The sequence below is a fragment of the Mercenaria mercenaria genome, chromosome 14 (assembly GCF_021730395.1).
Source record: "Mercenaria mercenaria strain notata chromosome 14, MADL_Memer_1, whole genome shotgun sequence".
Taxonomy (NCBI): Eukaryota; Metazoa; Mollusca; class Bivalvia; order Venerida; family Veneridae; genus Mercenaria; species Mercenaria mercenaria.
This window is the reverse complement of record NC_069374.1, coordinates 48791241-48815709: the sequence shown is the minus strand read 5'-3', so window position 1 is coordinate 48815709 and position 24469 is coordinate 48791241. Positions and strand designations below refer to the sequence as shown.

Genomic DNA, 24469 nt, shown 5'->3' with positions numbered 1-24469 from the left:
TCTTGTTTCTTGAAAGTAAACGTTTCATATAAATATTCAAATTGTACGAAAAAAATGGTAAGGTATAATCCTGTACCTTTAACTGACCGGTGTTAAGATGTTTCTGTCCGATAAACGCTTTAGATAAACGCCGTTTTGTTTCGATAGGGCGCAGGCGTACCTAACAGATGCGCGACTGAAACGAGTAAAAGTCGACCGAAACTGATGTACCGGGCGAAATCGGGCTAAACAATCGAGCCCACCTATTGCCCATTCATGCAGTTAGTTGAAATACCCGGATACCATTAAAATGTAGATGCGTTTATCAAAGCGGTTAATATATGGAGTTAAAAAGAGTGTAGTATGAAAGATGAGAAAGCTGTTGGATATATATTTTGAAGCTTTTATCATAACTGTTTCTATAAACAGGTAAGTTTTAAGCATAGGGGTCCGGCACTTGCTGAGACTGAGAATAATGCTTTGTCAATATCAGAATCCAAAATCTAAAAAAAACATTACAGAATATATGTATTTACGTTTATATATGGATGGACCTTTTAGATTTTGGATTTTGATGTTGACAAAGCAGTTTTTCTCAATTTCAGCAAGTGGTAGTCCCCAATTTAAGGATATTTCGCATCATTGCTTATATTATATCCCAAAACATTGGACATTACAGATTTGTAACTTAAGAGATCGAACGTTCGAAATGATGTCCAAAATTTGTGTTAACATGTTTAAGTAATTGACATACATTTGGCTGTCAGTACGTATTTCTTTTTCAACTTCCTACTCCCAAGTAAACGTTAACAGTTATACCTGGGTGGCGCCTAGGGTCATTTTGGTAGCTCTGGGTGTGGTACTCTTTACTCTCTGGATTTTAAAATTGCTTAGCATAAAACAGCAATACAGTAGGGTTATGATAACAGTAGCTCGATCTGGGATGCTGTATTCGGCTTGAGTGGATATTTGCCAATGCATGTTTTATGTTTTTGATATTTCTGTAACTTTTTTTTCTCTGTAAACCTTCAAACGTGCTATTGACGTCCACTTTTAATCATTCGTAATTTCAGGGCTGCCAGATGTCGTAAATTGTTCTCCAGTTAAAAAAGTGATGTAAAATGGGGAGATAACTTAAACGTACGTTAAAGTGGCATCAAAGCGACACATGTTACGTCGAGTTTTAAATAATAAATTCCCATCATGGTAATCTCGTCTCAAGTAACATTTTAATGGACACACTTTTTTTCTACCGACTGAGGGTGATCGTCGACTGGTCGAATTTATTTGCTTGAACTGATATTTGAAACAGTACCAGATGGCATACATGGAGGGTTGTCTCCCCCGATTTTCTCTTTTTGTATCGCTACCAGTAGACTGTCGGGAAACATTATATTTGATCACTTTAATGATTTATGTAAGTCCTTAGAGTCGTTGTTATCAATTAGACGTAATTAGTAATTTGTAATCAGTCGTACATGTAATTGGTAATCTGTAATCAGTAATTTTTTCTCTCAACCCACAGATTCGCCTTTACCGCTTTCTGTACAGAGTACCATACGTGCAGTGCCACGTGTTACAAAAATAGGAGGTTATACACCAGCTGTTTTACTTGGTTTTGGTCTTGGTCCCCGTCCCGGTCCAGCGGGTGTTCTAGATATGAGTATGCCATTTTATCTTTTCTTTTATTAGAGGTATTGTACGTTTATTCGAACAGAGAAAACTGTTATTTAAACATGATGCGTGGAGCATAATCTGGCATGGCATTTTCATCGACATCAGTCTATCCTGGTGCTGTTTGAAAAGACGACCTCTTAATTTGACTGATTTTAAACTAATATAATTGCTGTTGCTGTTTCTGGCAGTTATATAGTATATAGATGGAAAGAAACAAAACATATTTGCGTGGTTTTTTGTTTATGTACTGTGATATAACGAAAACCGGTCTATTTGTTTATGGACTATTTTCTGAGGTGTACGTACAGTTGTACAGTTCAGCCCCGTCCGTTCAGCTCAATAGGTGGAGCGCAAATCTACGGATCGCGGAGTCGATCCGTGAGATGGGCGTATTTTCTCAGTATCGATTTGAAAAAAAAAGACAATGTGTCTTAAATCATTCGCCCTCCACCTCTGACACATGTGGGGAAGTTGGCAGTTACTTGTGAAGAACAGGATTGTACAATTATAGAATCCAGGAACACTGGTTTGGTTAAATACCCGCCGTTACTGAAATACAATTTAAAAGCGGCGTTAAAACCAAAACAAGCAAAGTAGCACTCAACAAGAAGTGTACCGAAGTTTTACCAAATAATACCGAATTTCATCTGTTCAGAACTGTGGCGTATGCCTGCACAAAGATGTGTCAGAAACGTTTCTGCTGTGACGGCTATACCGGTGAAAACTGCGAACAAGGTAATCTTTTTGTTTTTATGGTTTTAGAAGAAAACGTATCACAGGATAGGAGTCTAAAAATGTTCAGGTACATAAAAGAAAGGGCCCCTATGGCAGAGTGGTTAGGTCTCTGATTACAAATAACTTGCCCCTCACCAATGTGGGTTCAAGCCTCACTTGGGGTGTAGAATTTTTCATGTGAGGAAGCCATCAAGCTGGCCTACGGAAGGTCGGCGGTTCTACCCAGGTGCGCGCCTGTGATGAAAGAATACTCGGAGGAGTTCCTGGCGTCTTTCACCACCATGAAAAGCTGGAAAATCGCCATTTGACCTATGCTTGTGTCGGTGTGACATTAAACCCATCATTTTAAAATGAATAAAAAGGCGGCTATTTAATCTAAGACTGATATCAGCAATTTTAGAATTTCTAGTTTAGTTTAAACATATTTTATTGCTCCTTTTTTATAACATGTACAATAGTAGCAAAAGGGTTGAACCACGAGTTCTGAAAACATCAGTAAACGGTTCTCCGAGAATTTAGAATTTCTCTTAGAATTTCTAGAATACATAGAAGTCAACGCAAAACTAAAGAATATTAACTCTCTATGTTATCGAGACTTTAAAATTATATAATTTTGTCAAGGTAGTATATGTCACTGACTGGAGATAAATTATCTTTGTACCCGGAAGATCTCACCGTGTGACATAAAATGCAATATTTTCACGAATGGTGTAACCTCAAGTAAAATTCAAGGCTGAGTGCTCTCGAATGAAAGCTTATACGTAAATAACATACATTAAAGCCCGGCTCCGCGGCTATTTAAATTCTATTGCGTGTTTCTCGGCAACGATTTTATCCAAATTTTACTCATTTGGCTTGCGCGCAGCCAGTAAAATTTTTTTTCAAATGTAATTCAGAGTGAAATATCGAGATATATTTCGCTACCAAATCATGGATATATGTTTTTTTTTTTTGTAATGTAAGACAGAAATATTTTGTGCTAAATGATCACTAGATGTTAACACAATGATGCAAATGTATGAGAAAAAGATATCTTGATTATTAATTTGTATAATGCATAATACATTCAAAACAAACCCAATTTCTTTTTTTAGCTCACCTGTCACATAGTGACAAGGTGAGCTTTTGTGATCACCCTTCGTCCGTCGTGCGTCCGTGCGTGCGTCCGTCAACAATTTCTTGTCTGCACGATAGTGGTTTCATTTATGATTTGATTTTAACCAAACTTGCACAAAACTTGTATCATCATAAGATCTCGGTTCCTTTCTTGAACTGGCCAGATCCCTTTATGGGTTCCAGAGTTATGGCCCCTGAAAGGGCCAAAATCAGCTATTTTGACCTTGTCTGCACAATAGCAGCTTTATTTATGATTTGATTTTTACCAAACTGGCACACAACTTGTATCACCATAAGATCTCGGTTCCTTTCTTGAACTGGCCAGATTCCATTATGGGTTCCAGAGTTATGGCCCGTGAAAGGACCAGAATTAGCTATTTTGCCCTTGTCTGCACAATAGCAGCTTCATCTATGATTTGAATTTAATCAAGCTTGCACAAAACTTGTGTTGCCATAAGATCTCAGTTCCTTTGTTGAACCGGCCAGATCCACTAATGGGTTCCAGAGTTATGGCCCCTGAAAGGGCCAAAATTAGCTATTTTGACCTTGTCTGCACAATAGCAACTTTATTTATGATTTGATTTTAACCAAACTTGCACACAACTTGTATCACCCCAAGATCTTGGTTCCTTTCTTAAACTGGCCAGATTCCACCTTGGGTTCCAGAGTTATGGCCCCTTAAATGTCCAAAATTGGCTATTTTGGCTTTTGCAGCCATATAAAGACTTCATTTATGGTTTTATTTGATACAAACCTCCAAAATATCTTCAACAACAATAAATCTTGGATTCCATGACAAATCAGATCCAATCGTAGTTTCAGAGTTATTTTATATCTGATTACCTCCCCTGATTGTAGTCAAAATGGATTTATATCAGTAAGTACTTACAGGACTTATTTGAAATTTCATTATTGTCATTAGTTGGACCGAGCCAATCAGGGTAAATACCTATGGACTGATTTTATGTCAAATTACCTCCCTTTATTTCAAATTAAAATGGGTATATCTCCGTAACTAATGAAGATACTGATCTGAAATTTCATTTATGTCAACAGATTTATTTGGCAGATCCTTCTTTTGTTAACTTACAATAATTTTCTTTTGAATTACTTCCCTTTTACGTTACTATTTATAGCCTATTTTTAGTAACTTTTTTATTATTGGCCGTAGGGAAAAACCGAGACCACTTTTCTGTGGTACAACATGGATGGTACCTCCAATTTTTAGGTGTATTTTGACATATCTTTTGTTTTTCTTTTTGGTTAAATTTCTTTCCTTTGTTGTTCCTGTCCTTTGGACTTAGATATTTTTTCTGAGGACCTTCTTGTCCTCAAGTGCAATGAAATAGGGCCATCATGGCCCTCTTGTTATGTTTTATCTTCACTCTGTTTCTTACCGGTAAAAATACCAAATATATTCCACAATAATATTCCAATAATTTGCCAAGAAACAAGTAATGAACGTCTTTCACTGAAAAAAGGTTACAGATTGAATCTGGCTTGTGGTTAAATTTTTAGGCGGTTGCGAGGCTCTGCCGAGTTACCGGGACTGAAAGAAGTTACCTGAGAGCCATATATTTCAATATAGCGACGGATTATTTTTCTTGCATGCCGTATTGTTCAGTTAATAGGAGAATAAAGTTGAACGAATGTTTTTCTTTTAGGACTATTTTATTAAAGAAGCGTATGGATTTACGCATGCATTCATAAATCTTGCATGCCGGACAAGATTTTCCCGTGCTATTTCGGTGCTAGAAAAGCTCATCTTACAAGATGATTCACGTGCTTTTATTTATCAATGACTGCGTAAATTCTTACGCTACTATAACAAAATAGCGCATTAAAGAAAAATCTTCATTTTTCTTTATATCTTCTACAAATTGAAGAATAAGGCAAGCAAAAAAAAAGAGAGAGAGAGAGAGAGAGAGAAAAAAAAAGAATCTATCACTACTAACTGGTTCTCGGGTAACTCTTTGCGATAACTCGGCCATGCCTCGTTACCGCCTAAGCCAGATATTCCCATCCGCACATTCAGCCAGAGAAAGGTTCTTATAATCTTACCACAGGGGTGTAAGACGACTTTTAGCAGCACAAGCAACAAAAAAAAAAACAACAACAAAAAAGAACAACAACAACAAAAAACACAAGAATCATGTCCGGCATGCTACACGATCTCTCGGAGCATATTAATAAGAACAATGCACTGTCTACTTCAAAGTAGGCAAAATATTGTGTTGTGTCAGAAGATTTATAACATCAAACTCTTCTACAGTGTCAGGTTCCCGGTATGTCCGTATTGTAACAACGCTGTCAAATTCAACAACCACAAATTCGACATCAAATTCAACAACGGCCGGGACGTTGCAAATATACGAACATGGCAAGTGGATGATTGTGTGCGCAAGGGACTGGAATGATCTGAACACGGATGTTGCATGTAGAACGATAGGTTACAAGTACGTAACTAAATTTAAAGAGTTCGTCATTATATTAGTTACTGGATCATTTATAAAACTTGACCGATCAGAAAACAGCAGCTAAATCAGACAACAATATCATACTGAATTAAATAATGATATGTCGTTGTGGCAGATTTTACATTGTACAATGTATTTCAATATTTATTGTCCAAATACATTTCCTTAGATGAAACTATGCAAAGCTGATGCATATTAATTTCCTCGAGGCGAAAAACTCCAGTTGTCACAGCATTCGAATTCTTGATAAACGTGCGTTTCACCGATGCCCAAAAATGCATGCGTTGCGATGCGGCTATAGAATTTTTAATCCCCGCCACAAGTGTTGCTATTACAACAGTCGCCAATATTTTTAGTTTTTACCTTAACCTTTACCCGCTAAATTTCTAAAATGGACTGGTCCATCATTCAATTTTGGCAGTACCACTTATTATTTAAAGAAATGTTCACTGAAAATTTACTGACTGAATAGCGAACAGTGCAGACCATGATCAGACTGCACGAATGTGCAGGCTGATTTTGGTCTGCACTGGTCGCAAAGGCAGAATCACTTGCCGCCAGCAGGCTAAAGGTTAAAATTATGCGACATTGTCCGAGAATGCAATCATGAATGAAATAATTTGTTGATGTCTAATTATTATGCCTGGAGTGGATATAAAATACATCGGACAGTTTAATGTATGCGTAAAGCTTTTTGACATCTGTCCACTTTAAACAGCCCTATGCAACACAATGTATTCATAAGATGCTATTGAGCTGAATAACAAAAACTCAGTATATAGCATTTTATATACAATATACATTGTACATGCCTGCTTTTTTTGTATTTCATCAGATTACTATTTTGATATTTGCGAGTTTTAGTTTCCATCTAGGTGTCTGTGACAATGTCCGACTTAAATAATAGTAGTTTAGGCATCATTTTGGACTTGAATTATATATTTTCTAAACTTGGGCTTAATTATAACCGTTTCGAATCATACTTTTTGACTTCCGTTTTTTTATCATTTAACGTTTTTATCAGACAACAGCAATTTACACTAACTTTTATTAACAAATAGGTGTAAGTCAAAGCATAAGTAATCACAATACCGCCTAACAATGTAATATACCATCAACACGTCTTCCTAAATTTTTGAATTATGGTTACAGTGTTACGGTAGTTTGATTTCATGCCTTCCAGTTTAGGAACGTTCCCCTTCAGTTATTATATCATTTGTAATATTTCTTTCAGGATCACAATTCATATGTACCTGTGCTACTACTGCAATACAACAGCTGACGTTTATAGTCACCTAATTCAGCACCTCTGTAATAGCCATAGGTTTGACACGTTAAAGTACAAACAACTTGAGCTTGACTGACTTACAGAAAAGCCCGATTTTGAATTATGTCCAAAATATATGCGCGTGTTGAAGAGATTAAAGAAGAACATGTAAAGACAGAAGTTATGAAAGATTTAAGAAATGAAGTAAATGAAACGATCAGAGTAATTGGTGACAGAATAAAAGATATGAGGGAGTCTGTTGTATCATTAAATCGCGGCATTGAAAAATTAAATAAGCTGGGAAATATCGAAGATAAACAGAGGACGAAATCATGATTTGCACCAGTGATCGTTCGCTTGAATGAAATTTCTTGGCTTTAAAGTGCCTATAAACGTCAGCTGTTGTATTGCAGAAGTAGGACAGGCACATATGCATTGTAATCCTGAAATATCACAAATGATATAATAACTGAAGTGGAACGTTCCTAAACGGGAAGGCATCACATCAAACTACCGTACCACTGTAACTGTAATTAAAAAATGTAGGAAGAAGTGTTGATGATATATTACATTGTTAGGCGGTTGTATGATTAATTATGCTTTGGCTTACATCTATCTGTTAATACAAGCTAGTGTAAATTGCTGTTGTCTGATTAAAAACGTTATGTTTTAAGAGTTACGAGCTTGATATCACTATTAAGATCACTTATTAATGTAAAAAAAAAACACAGGACTGCTCTTGTCCGCCACACAAATAAGTTTGAGCTGTGCAATGCCGCCACACTTTTTTCGACCATGTCATGTTTGAATGTCTATAACTCGTTGAATATTGCGTTTTGTTGCTTTAAACTTGGACAATATTCAGAGCAAACATTATTTTAAAGGTTGACGTTAATACAATAGCCCTAAGTTGAAAACTGAATTAAATATACCGCGATAAACTTTTGTTTCAACAGTTTTTCAACAATATCACACTTTTAACTCGCCATAACTTACTAAATACAAGTTACTTTTAAACGGGAAGCACACAGCATGTTCTTCGTTCATGCTACTTTTTACAGAAATAAAAATCTTTTACATGTTTTGCACCAACGGATTCTTGGATGGAGAATACTTACCCCAATGCAGATGCCGGAAAGAATATCGGTGAACTGTTTTGTCCGCCACGAACTGTTTTGCTCGGAACCGGTTAACGGGTGTGTTATTGTGTATGTAGAAACCACAGGCCCCATCTAACGCATCCTTATGGTATAGCATTTATATAGTAAGAAAAAAGAAAAGGTAGGACACTTCCGAATACCCATATTCTCTTGTTCATTAATATATGATCGATTTCAATAGAATAAAATTTAAACGTTAGTTGGAAATATTAATTTTAACAAATTTACCACAAAAATATTCAAATAAGTCCTATTATAGCTATAAAATCGATGTTTTACATTTTGAATCGAGTCCAACATTTGCTTTGCTCCGCTGTTTCCGGATCTACGGTGCGAATATCCTCTGCGATTTCATTGGTTAATAGGTATAGTTTGACAGATACCGGGAAAATCGATATACCTCGGCTATATACCTTCATCATCATTACTTCAACAGAACTGAATGAAAAAATAGCGACAAACAATAATAAACAAAAATGTCAATTCAGTTAGAACAACTAAGGAGCGCTGCTAAGCGTGACCACAACATTATTACATCGGGCCAAGCCGGTACAGAATATAAATTTTTCGATTTATTTTCACGAAATTTTATACCTTCAATACCGAAGGTTTATTTTTGACCACCGCAATAAGGACTACAAATTCACTCCGTTTCAAACCGGATGTATACAAGCAGGGAAGATGTAGAAATCTGAAGTTCGTGGAAAATCGCTTATTTCTTTAAAAATACTGTAGTGATAAAGGTTAAACTTATGCCGTAGGTTTATTACAATAATATCAATTAATTAAGTGTATCGTTTGAACCGTACGTTCTATATTAGCTTCAAATCAGATTTGGTGTTTCGGAAGTGTCCTACCTTTTCTTTTCTTACTATATAATGCTATACCATAAGGATACCGTTAGATGGGGCCTATGGTAGAAACCAGCAAAATTTAATAACCTATACCATATACACATAGGAGAAAATCAATCAACCCATGCCCGTGCAAAGTAAATGACGACATCCTCTATTGTATATGTGCGTAACACGAATGCTCACGGTAGTTCATGTCGTAAAAAGGAGTTACTGTTTTTTCTAACACTCTACTATTAGATGCTTTGTCGTGTTAGAATCGAAATAACAAGTTCCAAAGCGTGATTTATCGTAGAAGAAACAATATATCACTCATTGATATATTTTTACGCATAAAAACTAAAAATACGGGTCATTCTACGATAAACCACGCACGGGAACTTTTTATTTATTAAATACGTTTACTGCCGAATATAGTACTTAAAAAAAAAAGAAATACGTGTTCGCTTCTGTTTACATTGCTAATTGTACTATGTAGATCAGGTATCCAGCTGGACAATTTAGAGTACTTGGGGTCGAGTGTTACACAATGGAAAATTATATGTCAGGGAAATGAAACAGATCTAAGAACGTGTACAAAAAATGAAGATATACGAATCGGAAATGATACATGTACCTCAGCTGTAACAATTTCATGTCAGACAGGTAGGCGGATAACTATTATTTGAAAATATGTAAGTTTATAAGTTTACACAGGAATATTCTTCAGTATAATATCATATTTTAAGGTAGTTCTGACAGTGTGATGAACCGGAAGTAGTGGCTTAGCGTTATTTTTCCGGAATAACGTAGAATAAAGCCTAGACACAGTATATAGTACAAAAACGAAATCCCTTTCACTCGTGATTGAAGATAGAAAAATGACAACGTCACTATCTTTCTAAAGTTATATATTTTGACAGGTTAAATAATTCTAAATTATGTCTTAAGATAAGCTTGAAATGTGCTGGTCGGTTTAATTGTTTAATCGTGGGCAAAAAACACAGACTTATATATTTGATATCATCATATTATAGCCAGACAGTTGGAAGTTTCAGTAAAATCTACATTGAAGATAAATCAATTATTGCAAAAATGTCAATCTTATTATGAAAACATTCAGGAGGTCCACTCTTTTCAGGTTTTAGTCAAATTTCTGCATTGTAGAAAAAATAGTTCCAAATGTGCAGAACTATTTTAATCGTCCAATCAGCGATTATTCACTTCACCTCGTAAAAGTATTGGATACAAACCTTTTTTTTACTGCTCTTTCATATGAGAAATTGTATTAAACTCTTAAAACATATTTTCACCAATTTTAAAGTTTCATTTTACATAATGACTTTAATTTTACAAACTAACCAGATCGACAGCTTTTCTAAAAATGGTCTTTCAATAAACAGCCTTTATTAACTTATTTAAGACTTCTTTAATTTGAGGCGTGTTTGTCGAGAAAATTTAAGTAATTCTGATATGTGTATTTTTATATAAATGTTAAGTTATAAACTGACTGTATGATTGTGTGTATGTGTGAATGTATATCAGCTGAAGGCCATACTGGAAATAAGTTGTAAAATATCTGTATTTGTACACTTAGTATTTCACCTTCAGAAAATAAAGTTATTATTATTATTATTGTTAAAGCATTGCCTCACATCACAGTCATAATAAATAAACTATCATGATGATAACATGCATAAATATTGCTTAAAAACTCGTTCTTTCGCGGAATAATATAGTAACCCTAAATAGCGCAATATTACCGCTGCACAACGCGTGCATATTTTAATGAAATATAATTTTTCAAAAATGTACAGTATAGTCCTCTCATTGAAAGAACACATAAAAATGGTATTAGTTTTGTAAACCACCATGTATACCTAAATCAGTAACATAAACTTTGAAAGTGTAAAGAAAAATGTTCTTATGCCACAGACATTGCTTAACTTTTAGATTGCAAGAGTGGATATTTTGGAAAGATCTGTAAAAGATGTGACTGTAACAGTAAATACACACAAACATGTGACTCTGGAACCGGGGAATGCTACTGTAAGGACGGATGGACAAGTGATACCTGTAGTTTAGATTTAAACGAATGTGACAAAGGCAGTGGCGTATGTCCAGATGAAATGATCTGCACAAATACAGTGGGCTCTTACAGTTGTGCTTGTAAAATTGGTTATTTGAAAGTCAACGACACATGTCAAGGTACATAAACTGCATTACTAAAGTATTGTATTTTGGTATATAACCATAAAATCATGTTTCACCTTCCGAACGACGTTTTTCCCACGTTACACAGAAAACACAGAATTTGTACTGGTTTTATTATTCCTTCTGTTGAGAAGGGATATTATAGTTCAATAAGTCACACTTGACTGAGCTACTGATACCGAAAGCTGTTGTCATTACAAGCTGGCCAATAAATCTCCGTGACCTTAGAAAGAACCTCTGACGTTAGACTATTCTTTCCTAATTGAGGCGACTCTCTGACTGAACGCGTTCCGTGGATTACATATTACTAAACCCGAGGATGTTATTTCCTCCATTCTTGAGGAACATAACATACATTCAGTCGACCAGATAGACATATATCACCAAATTGAAATGGAAACAACTAAATAGTATCGTTACCTTGAAACGCATAGTTAATATATGAAAACAAACACCATTGCGACCCTCTAATTATGCGCAACAAATTCACGCATCGAATCGTAAATGATTAACCGAGTCAATGTCTTATTGCCGTATTTACTCTACTGAAAGTGGTAACAGATTTAATTTGTTGTTGGATTTAACAATTTATGTTAAATAACTAGCGTAAATACTTACTTGAAATTTTTGGCAGTATAAAACAGACATTGCAACCAAAATTTTACAAGATGATCATTTTAGATTTATATAGATATGCCCTAGAAGGAACTTTTGCTATGCTTTAACTTGTGTTATACCACAGTCACACATACGGCGCGGATAGCTACGTTTAGCTACGGACAGACACGTAGTAATCGTATACAGTCGCACATACGTAGCTATCCGCGCCGTATGTGTGACTGGGGTATTACGCTGTTACTGTTAAGTATTATAACGCCATTTCAGCTTTTACTAAGTCCATCTTGTCATTATATCAGGTCGGGCGTACATTTGAAAGAACAGTTAAACACTTACTTTTTCGAAACAAGTTCTCTGTAATAGGACCGGTGGCTCACGTGGTTTTAAAAATATTGTACAGTTGAAAGGCAACAGCGAGGCAAGGAAGCGATCATTTTTTTTGCAGTTTATGGCAATGAACTACTTAAGATAAGCTGACAGAAGTATAAAAAGACAGAAATATATAAAAAAGATCTTCATTTTAAAGTCTGATAAAGAAAATTAGTGAATGAAAAACAGCTATATGGACTGAATATAATGTGTTTTACATGTGCCATATATGTTTTATTACATTTTCTGGGCCTTTGGGATCATGGAGTTCATTTAGTTTTAACAGAATTCTGCCTATCCTGGTACTAGGCAGCACAATGGGTGTTGCACAAACAAAGACTGCTACTATTTTGCTTGGATTCGTTGATTGCTTCCAAAGGATTCAGTATCATCCCATAGCTCCTTGCATAGACCAACATCAGTGTTATCTTTTAAAACAGTGTTCCTTGGGGAAATAACTTACAATATCAATAACGGTTCAGTGTTTGCTTTTAGAAATCAACGGCAGTTATGTCCGCCTTGCCGAGAGGAAAGTTTCAGAGAAGGCCGTAGAGGGCAGGCTGCAGGTTTATCATGGCAAAGAGTGGACAAGTGTGTGCTCGTTAAATTGGGACATGCTCAACACACATATATCATGTTGGTCGCTTGGATTCTTGTAAGTATTTTATTAGCTTTTTATCTGATCCATTCGTCCATGAAATTATACATTGTGTTTCATTCGTACATGACGTTCTACTTTGTGTTTCATTCGTTCATAAAGTTATACATTGTGTTTCATCCGTTCATAAAATTATACATTGTGTTTCATCCGTACATGACGTTCTACTTTGTGTTTCATTCGTTCATAAAATTATACATTGTGATTCATCCGTACATGACGTTCTACTTTGTGTTTCATTCTTTCATAAAATTATACATTATGTTTCATTCGTACATGACGTTCTACTTTGTGTTTCATTCGTTCATGAAATTATACATTGTGTTTCATTCGTACATGACGATCTACTTTGTGTTTCATTCTTCCATGAAATTATACATTATGTTTCATTCGTACATGACGTTCTAGAATCTACTTTGTGTTTCATTCGTACATGACGTTCTACTTTGTGTTTCATCCGTACATGAAGATATATATCGTCTTTCATTCGTACATGAAGTTATACATTGTGTTTCATTCGTTCATGACGTTATACTTTGTGTTTCATTCGTACATGAAGTTATACATTGTGTTTCTTTCGTATATGAAGTTATACCGTTTGTGTTTCATTCGTACTTGAAGTTATACTTTGTGACTCGAAATATTTATATTAGAGAATAAAAACAACAAAATTTTCCCTTACTGATTGTCATCAATAAGACCATTTCCCTGATCCCTGAAATTATCGGACTCACAGTTAAAATCATTTAAATTTATTGGTACACGAATCGTTTAGGCTAGGTAGCTAGAGGAAAATTTTATATATGATATATAAAGTTATTCGCTCTATCAAAGGACATTCAACATATTTTGTCAGCTAGACTAAGACATAGTCATCTTAGTTTCAATTGTTAAGATATTACCCTGGATTATATAACTCGTATCTGAACTTACACAATACAAACTTTACCTTCGTCCATTACTGTGTCACAAAATTGTCAACATCATACACAGCACAAGAGCTCCCTTCATCCATCTCTGCACTACACACAATCAAAAATCGTACCTTATACAAACTTCACCTTCATCCATCGCTATGTCACAACTTTATTAATTTTAAACCTTACACCTACTTTCCCTTCATCCATTTTTGTATAAACACTATCCGCATCATACCTTTCACGAATTTCCCGTTCTTTTCTATGACCATTACAACATTATTAACTTATGACACTACTACTGAATGATTATAACACTATTAATAACATGCACTTTACACATGTTCCCTTCATCAATTATAATAATATTTTGTCACCGTTTCCTTCATCCATTGAAACAATATTAACTTAATACCCTACACAAACTTTCCATTCATCCATTTCTGTATAAACAACATAGTCAAAATCATATATGACTTTAACTTCCCATTGCCAGTTACAACACTTTCAATGTTATGAACTATACGACTGAAACCAGTGTTTCCTTCACCCATTACAACAGTATCATATCGTTCCTGTCCTTCATTACAAAACTATTTTACAGCCGTTTCCTTCATATCACTTGTTCCTTTTCTCTTTTACAACCCTTTTACGCTTATACACTACATAATCTTGCCATTCAGCTATTACACTACAATGTAACTATTAACACCATACACTAAACCAGCTTTCCTTCGTTCATTGCAACAGTATAGAAACATTCACAACGGCAACTTTCCATTTATCTTTTGCACAGGTCTGGTATTATCTGGGGGACCACTGAAGTTTCTGGACGAACAGGACACGTGCGTTGTACTGGCAATGAGTCTGATATTGGCCTCTGTGTCTTCCCGGACGATTATCAAGTCTCCACTGTTTGCACCAAGGCGGTCTATCTTTTCTGTTCCAGTGGTAAGCGGATACTATATTGCTATAGACAAGGAAAAGAAAGGTAAATTTTTGATTTTCGAGTATGTCAAAAATTAAACGAAGGAAGACATCAACTATAATTACACTATTTAAAGATAACATTTAAAACAAATTAATTTAGCTGTTTTCAACATGTTCAGGGACCACGAGATTAAGTTTTTTAGGTAAACGTATTCTGAAAAGAAATCATTTTAAGATCGTTTTATCCCCTCATCCCTACGTTTCGTAATACTAATTTTGTAAAAAACATTACCTCTGTGTCCATTTGGGCGGCCATCGTCAATCATTAGTCGGTTACATTTTAACCATACACATTTTTAAATATAGATATAGACGTTTGTATGCAAATGTAATTTTATCTTACTTAGTATGTAGAGAGGGGTTTTATGGAGAGAACTGCAGTGAGTGCTTTTGTACAAATGCCACAAAACTTCAATGTGATAAAGAATTCGGCACTTGCTCATGTAAGCGAAATGGCTTTACGGTATGCAATACAGATTTGGACGAATGTGAGCACGTTCCTGGCGCATGCGCACAAAATATGAATTGTATCAACAACCCCGGCTCTTATGAATGCTTTTGCAAAGATGGATATGTAGAAGATCACGGAACTTGCAAGGGTATACTCTGTTATATGATGCTTTAAAGAGAATATTATTGTAAATGTCAGCATGTTTTTTTTTTGTTTAACTTTCTCTCACTGATTATCGCAAGACATGTACTTCAGTAAAGATAAGGTTTTCATATTTGCTTTAAAGCACATAAAAATAATGCATTTACATGCCGTAATAGTATGTGCGGCTTAAACGGAAGTCGCGCCTTCCTCATATCCGAGAGCAAGTTTATAGAATACAAAACTGAATAAACAACAGATTCAGTAACAATCCGTAGTAGGCGACAGTCTTGAAATTCGCTGACATTGGGTAGGTGCATGTTGTATAAAGCACAGGTCAGATTATCTTGAAACGACAGCTGACGGTGTCAAAACAAAAGCGGATTTTTTTTTGCTCAAAATGCATGGGATTCTTAGTAACTCTAAGAATCTGCATTGTCATAATGGTATTGTCCCTTCCAAACGACAACAGGATACTTCAATAACAACATTTCTAAGAAGCATTCTAGTATGGTTTTACTAGTGTATCAGTAAATCAAAGGAGGAAATCGAACATTGTCTACAGGCATTACGCGCGAACCGATGAGAGAAAAGTATGACAAAAACATTTGCCACAGGACGTCCTTACTATGCGAAGCTTTTATTTCGGTCATAATTGTTGCATATAAGACTGAAAAATATTCCTGTTCCTTTGGTTAAACGTTTGATATACATTAGTTCATCGTTCAGTTGCGTGGATAATTAACCAGCCAAATTTATGCGCTTTTGAACTCTGAACTGTGGTGTATGAAAGAATGAAACTGACGAATACCTTTAAATTGGTTTGAAGTTAAGTTTGGAAAAAGCATATCACAGTAAAACTACAATATCTTATTTATGCTGCTTATTTATGTAGGCAATGCGTCCTTCATGACGGCTACAGTCGGTGCACTGACTGGGGGATCGGTAATAACAATTTCAGCCTTGTCAGTGTGTTTCTATTTCTTCATGAAGAGGAAGACAGGTAACTTTTAATCTGCAGCCAAATACCTATTCTAGATATGAGCCATGCCATGAGAAAACCAACATAGTGGGTTTGCGACCAGCATGGATCCAGACCAGCCTGCGCATCCGCGCAGTCTGGTCAGGATCCATGCTGTTCGCTAACAGTTTCTTTAATTGCAATAGATTTTGAAAGCGAACAGCATGGATTCTGACCAGACTGCATGGATGCGCAGGCTGGTCCGGATCCATGCTGGTCACAAAGCCACTATGTTGGTTTTCTCACGGCACGGCTCATATATGGGGTCTTGTTTTTAGAAGAAGTAAAGGTTACTCCTTTCTTCAATGTTAGTTAGTAGACAATGGCATTAATGTTTTGATTGAAAGGCATACCTTATAGATTCATGAGACAAGACATTTTAGTTGGGTTTTAAGCCGCTTTTACACAACTAAAGAGCATATGGTGACCTTCCTGCTCTTCATGGAGGAGGAAGACTCAGGATCCTGTTTCGCACGCTAGCTGGATTGCTTATTGCTTCCTGACATAAAGGACTCAGCATCCGAAGCAAGCCTCGAACCCACATCTGTGTCTGGTAAATGATTTTAAGTCAGCAACCTTAACCAGTAACCCGCGGAGGCCCCCGGGCAGTCTAGCAAATAGCAAAACAAAAACAAATTGCTGATTTATAAAAACTTTAAAATTAAATGGCAAGACACAGTTTGACTAAAACATACAACATTAATATCTTTCTGCTTTCATTGAGAAACTTTTCCAGACCAAAATCGGAGTAAATCGATTAAGACTTTTTTTATAGACCAGGTTTAATTTGCATGTAATTTTATAAAAAGAACATTGTAGACGTTATATTTTCAGACACGTTAATGCAAAATGCATTTTGTAGACCAGAATGGAAAAATAATCATTTGGTTACATCTGAATATAAACTACGTGAATGCTTTGAAATTTTGATTTTTTTTTTCTTTTCAGGTTTTCGGACTACGAGTGAAGAATCAAGTATCAGGTTTGTGGTTTTGTTGAATTTTTCTCCACTAGATTGAGTTAATTTAATGGTATTATTTTGGCATAGGATCAGGGGTAGGCTACATAGAGTTTGCGCTCCATATTTTGAAGGAAATAATTTTGTTTCGTATAAATGAGACCATACTTTTAATTTCGTCTCAAAGCTATCTGGAGTTCAATAGTTGACCATAAAGATATTCAAAATACCCATTTTCTGCCTCATGGAATGTTTTTATGATCAACATTTTATCTACGACATAACGCCTTTATACAAAATAATATAGTAGTAATTACGGATTTAATCCTTAAAGTGGAATTATATGCATTTTTAAGTATTAAGTAAAAATCAAGCTTAAATAGATGTGCATGTAAAAAGGATGGAGAAAATTATAGATTTTAACCCAACATACCAAACTCTTCCTGTTATCAGTACAAAATAGTAAGTTTCCAAATATCAGTTTTCTTATTTTGACTGGGGCAGTCTTTTTTTTAAAAAAAAACATCAAACTGCAAGCAGGAGTTGTTTCCCTTCTACTTTAGAAATTTCCATTTTCAGGTAAGGGAGATCATTGCGCAGACGATTTAAAAATATCTATTATTTTATCCGTCCGATTTCTTTATTTTTAAAGCATCAACTTCAAATACTAATGCGGCATTATCGTTAATTTAACACATCTAAATGCACAGCAACCGAAAATTGCTTTTACAGAACACTCACCCAAAACACACTATATATATGCAGTATTAGATGCGCATAATGACACTTTAACAGTTGCTGAAGTTCTAATTTCTAAAAGTACTAGTTTTAAAGTAGACGAAAACCATGCGTTTAGAAAAGCATCAGTTGGAATAACTCCTATAACTATACAGCAAAGCACAGCATAAAGATCTGTATATTACTATACTACCGGGACGGAATGTTTGTTTTTAAGCGGCAATGAATTATATGTTAATCGATTCAGCAAGCTGTGCAATAAATGATGAATATATAAAGTCATAAATAATATTATAACGTCATAAAGTATGTTCAGTAAAATGGAAAGAGTTGAAACTCCACAGGTCGCTCAGCAAGACAAAAATAGAAGATGTTGCAAGCTCGGTTTGATTGAGCCTTGTCATAGATGGTAGGGGAAATGCATGCTACCGTGCACTCCCACTAGTCCCGGTCTTTCCTTCCGAGTTTCTACAAGAAAAGACCAAGTTTTTACGTATTACTAAGTTAAATAGAAATGTTTCGAATATTTACACAATCTATGGACAACCAATTTAATATGTGATCCTGTGAAAACAACATATATTACATGGAATATTTTCTCGACCGTTTGTTCCTGTGGTACATGTTGCAATGTTGTATATTTTGTTTCATTGCTACAGATAAAGCATAATATAAATATATTAACTTTGTAGACACGTGGAAATTGTACAAGACACTCAGCCTGCAACACTGAACGATCAGTATGACACAATAGAAGAGTGCATAGACAACTGTTCTTTTAGTGGAGGCTATGCGGAAATTGGCTCCGTTATTAGTGATATTGCTTTAACACGTAACGATTCATCCAGTGTAAAAATTCCAGAAGTGACTGCAGAAAGAAGTGTAGATTTCTTTAAAATTACACAAGCAGGTATGCACCTCGACAAAACATTGAGCGAGGTCAATGATGACGGGCACGAAATGACTTGTTATAATTACGATTCTAAGGTATCTGCAGATTATATTGTTGGAAGAGTTGCAGAAAATGTAGCTGTTGAAAATGACATTCATGAAACAGACACATGATCCAGACTAACATTGTTTATACATGCGTATACGTAGGAAGATAGGATGTAAAATTTACACTGTCTTAATAGTTCACCAGACTACATTTGTGATCCGCCTGTCCGTCCGTTCGTCGTCCATCAACATGTTCTTCAAACCTCGACTACTCTGATATTGATGAAATTTGGTCTTCATGTTCATTGGTTATAGTTCTTTTCCAAGCGTTTTCAAACGGTTCTATATTTGTAAATGTTCCATTAGACCATGCTAAAAATCTCCAGATGGACTCTTCTTTAACACCAGACTGTTCTACTTATTTCGATTCGTCAAAACACATGACATGCCTATCAGAGGGTGTGGTTAGATTTCTCTGAATGTATTGTTGAAAATTTCATGTCAGAGACTGCCTGTCAAACTTTTAATTATGATTCTACACATTCAAATGATCCTTTGGTGACCATCAAGATTTTTCAAATAATTCTTATTTGTTACAACAGAACCGCCAGAGGGCATGGTCACTGTCCCAAAACTTCAAAACTCTTCTTTCGAGAGACTGTAGCTCCAGACGGAAAAAAATGACTCTATAGGTTACTTTTGTGACAAAATTGATCAAAATGGAAATTTGATAGTCAATATATGGTGGCTAGAGGTCTCATTGAGCAATCCTTTGGTGACTGTCTGCCAAGATTGTTTCATCGAAAAAACATGGCCATTAGAAATCGTGTTCACTATTGTATATAGTGAAAGTACATGTATTAACAATTTTCTTGTCACTTGTCAAATTATATTATTAACCTAAGAATTAATTTTGAAATATTTTCTTCTGAGACATTTACCAAAATTGTTAATAACCATCTTGATTTGTCAAAAAAAAAAAAAAAAACAAAAAAAAAAACAAAAAAAAAACAAAAAAAAAAAAAAAAAACTGATTGTCGGATTCGGGTCTATCTTCCTTAATGACACCACAGAAAACTTAAAATTATATTGTCTGTGTTAAGTTACAGACTAGCTGAATAGAGAATAGCAGAATAACTCCTACAGATGGCAGAATGGCAGAATAGCAGAATAACTCCAGCAGAATAGCAGAACATCTCCAGCAGAATGGCAGAATAGCAGAATAGCTCCAGGAGAATGGCAGAATAGCAGCATAACATAATTACTCCAGCAGAATAGTAGAGTAGCAGAATAACACTAGCAGAATGGCAGAATTACTCCAGCAGAATTGGAGAATAGCAGAATAATTCTAGCAGAATGGCAGAATAGCAGAATAACTCCAGCGGAATTGCAGAATAGTAGAATAACTCCAGCAGAATGGCTGACTAGCAGAATAACTTCAGCAGAATGGCAGAATAGCAGAATAAATTCAGTAGAATAGAAGAACGACAGAATAGCAAATTTACTCCAGCAGAATAGCACCAGTAGGAAGTTGGCAGTTAGCAGTTGCAGCAGTTACAGCAGTTAACTGCTAAAACTGCCAGCAGTTCTAGCAGTTAAACATTGCGAATGTATGAAATGTCAATAATTACAAAGCTGAAAAATATCAACGCTTTTAGTGAGAATGTAACATCTATATACATTTTGAAGTAGCATAAACCTACGGATCGCCGGAAGTTTGCACTGGAGTAGTACTTGCAATTTTGCTGCTTTTATGTTTTAATAGCAGTAACAACATTCCTTATTCTATTACTGTTGCAACAACAAACATTAAATTAACAGAATCCATGTTACTACTGTATTCCCAATTTTGAGGGCGAATCATATGTAGCTACGTTTATTCTGGAAAAAAATATCTAGCATAAGCATAGTTTAACATAAAAATTATATAAACAATATGCAGAGTATACGGCCTACACCTGCGAAAGAATTTCACGAGTCTTGTCCGAGTGAATTATCCACGAAGCGTGTAACTGACTAGTATTGTTTGGATAATTAAAACATGGTTCTGCTGTTTATTATTTTGATCGATTGTAATATGTTTTTCCTTATGTAAAAACGTAGATGGAAGAATGGGGAAGCACTAGTTCACGTCTCATTTAAGGTAGTTCTGCACGTTTGGATCGAAAACTTTTCTACAATGTAGAATTTGATTAAACTTTGATTTTTCAAAACTTCAGATTATACCTAGAACATTCAGCAAATAAAAAAGATAGGGTCGTGTGCTTGATTTTTTGTTAGACTGATTTGAAAATGTCGGACCTCACGCATTATTTCATAATGGGAGTCTATGGGAAAATCATTACCTTCATAACATTTTCGCGAATAGAAATTTTTCAACAATGTAGATTTTGATTAAACCTCTCACAGTTGTAAATAAACACATGGCCTATAATTTGATGAAATAAAATGTATAGGTCCGTGTGCTTATTTTTGAGATATTTGACCATGATTAATGTGAGCCGGATATTTCACGCTAATTTTAAGACATTATTTTGATTATTTTAACGTGTCATATGTTTTAATATCATATTTTGACTAATGAAATATAGCAACAGTGTCATTGTAATAAATTACTCACAAGTTTCAATTAATTCATAAAATGATTTTCATTTCCGTACGCCGTATCCAGGCTTTATTATACGTTTTCCGGATAAATGACGTTACGCCATCACTTCCGGTTTATCAAACGTGCAGAACTACCTTAAGGCACCAAATATTGTAGGTGGACGCGTCACCGTGCAACGTGTAATTATGCTAACAACGCTGAACAAGAAATATCTTTAAAAAAGATGGTCGGCGTGATGTAACTGAAGCACAAGTTATATATGGGCAGAAACCTGTATTTTAAATTTTTTTGGCAATGTTGAAAGTTTTGTATAAATGAGGACAGTAGTTCTGAAGAAGACTGTGTTTAGAAATTGCTGAGGGACACACGACGGACACCAAACAATCACAAAAGCTCACTTTGAGCCTTTGGTGCTTTAAAAGATGGTAACAGTAAGCAAACAATATTGAAATACGTTCTATACTTTATTTCTGGAATTGTTGGAAGCAACATGAACCCTTACCCTATTTAAGCTTATTATCAAATGTGTCTATCATTCAGAATATGTACAGTACTGTTTTCACCGGAAAGATTAATTTAAAATTTAGAGTCTAAAATAGAACAGTATCGGACATGTTGTTGCAGGTTAGTAATGTTTTGCACTGGTTAGAAATTGTTGCTGCAATGCAGGGTAAGAGTTAATGACTGTATAAAACAAATAACCTTTTTGTAAAAACAAAACTTAAGGAAATGAAACTTAACAAAACAGAAATAACTTAACAAGAAAACTTAACAAAACAGAAATATGTCCGGATGAGCATATGAATATTTGGTTACGCACACCTTTTCAAGTGGTACGCATACAACCCGATGGTGCTGTACTTATAGAGGTTATAGATGACGAACGCGTTGTAGTCATTTCACTCAGTGTCACACATGATTCAGAGTGAAGCATTTTCAGCCTTTCCTCCAATCAGCGCCAATCTCTCATTATGGCTGAAAATACCGAGAATACCTTACCAAGCAATCCAACTGGTACATTATTCAGGCGGCATAAGGTCATACGAGGTCATAAAAGCGTGCTTAATACGGCACGCCGAAAAAACGTAGGAGTGCGTAGAATGAGTTCTATCCAGCGTATCTAGTAATCCATACACTGTGCGTAAATTAGCTTTTAAGTGTAACAAGCCTTATATGAAATAAAAGATTAACTGTATATATAGCAGCACTCTTTATTCATACCTGTTAAATGTTATTTTCATATTAGAATCAAACTATCATGTATTGCTTCACCAACGATTGTCAGTATGCCAGACCAGTACCTAATTACAAAATGTGCACATTTTTAGTGCTCTGTTACTATACAGCACTAAAAAGCCTTTTTTTCAGAAACAGGTTGGTTCATGTTGAAAAATGTTTACAGTTTCAAATTGTTGCGACATCAACCATTTCTGTCAATTCAGCATACAACGCCACATTATATCTTTGGTACTGAATTAATAAAATTATTGTCTAATACCTTTATACAGAATAAGACTTCTAGACATCAATATGTTTAAATTGTAGTTACAGTAATGTAACAGTTATGATATACGTAACTTATATCTTGTCGGAACAATCTGTCACCATTCTATTTACCTAGACTCATTTCATTTTATATCATTATTTTGTGTGGGGGGTGTGGGTGGGGGAGAAGGAAATACATCTATATAAATCTACTAGGCTAATGCTATTTAGTGAGAGATACGCAAACATTAGAAAATGAGCAAGTCAAAACAGGAGAGCGTCCGGCCAAACAGCAAAGTCCACCCTTGCTCGGAAACCAGACCTTAACCAGGATGGCCATCACCCGGGCGTTTCGGGCGTCCACCCTCTCTACAGCGACCACCCGGTGGCACCCCAGTTTCTTCTACTGCTGCTGGACTGGACCCCGACACCGAAACTCGCCATTTTACGTTCTGCCCAGACTTTGACGCAAGCTCACGAACAAACTAGACCTTAACCGGGATGGCCGCTATGCCGGGTCCGCATGCACGGACCCCCTCTACAACGCCCACCCGGTGGCACCCCAGTTTCTTCTACGGTTACGGCCAGGCAATCAACTGCTGGAGGCGAAATGGCGTTTTCGAGCGTTTCCGGCCAAACACCAAAGTCCACCCTTGCTCGGAAACCAGACCTTAACCAGGATGGCCACCACCCGGGCGTTTCGGGCGTCCACCCTCTCTACAACGACCACCCGGTGGCACCCCAGTTTCTTCTACTGTTGCGGGACTGGACCCCGACACCGAAACTCGCCATTTTACGTTCTGCCCAGACTTTGACGCACGCTTACGAACAAACTAGACCTTAACCGGGATGGCCGCTATGCCGGGTCCGCATGCACGGACCCCCTCTACAACGCCCACCCGGTAGCACCCCAGTTTCTTCTACGGTTACGGCCAGGCAATCAACTGCTGGAGGCGAAATGGCGTTTTCGAGCGTTCCCGGCCAAACACCAAAGTCCACCCTTGCTCGGAAACCAGACCTTATCCAGGATGGCCACCACCCGGGCGTTTTGGGCGTCCATCCTCTCTACAACGACCACCCGGTGGCACCCCAGTTTCTTCTACTGTTGCGGGACTGGA

The 24469-nt window shown here is 36.0% G+C and overlaps 1 protein-coding gene across 1 annotated transcript; it reads left to right on the top strand.

The window, feature by feature from the left end:
- The first annotated feature begins 270 nt into the window (after positions 1–270).
- On the top strand, positions 271–23063 carry LOC123527526 (fibrillin-2-like). Its single transcript, XM_053523438.1, has 13 exons — positions 271–408; positions 1505–1642; positions 2312–2391; positions 5780–5963; positions 9744–9910; positions 11198–11452; positions 12941–13100; positions 14817–14971; positions 15358–15609; positions 16498–16605; positions 17572–17605; positions 19012–21401; positions 22007–23063. Exons 1-12 carry the CDS (start codon positions 350–352, stop codon positions 19382–19384), a joined length of 1965 nt encoding a protein of 654 aa, XP_053379413.1. The 5' UTR covers positions 271–349; the 3' UTR covers positions 19385–21401; positions 22007–23063.
- The last annotated feature ends 1406 nt before the right edge of the window (positions 23064–24469 follow it).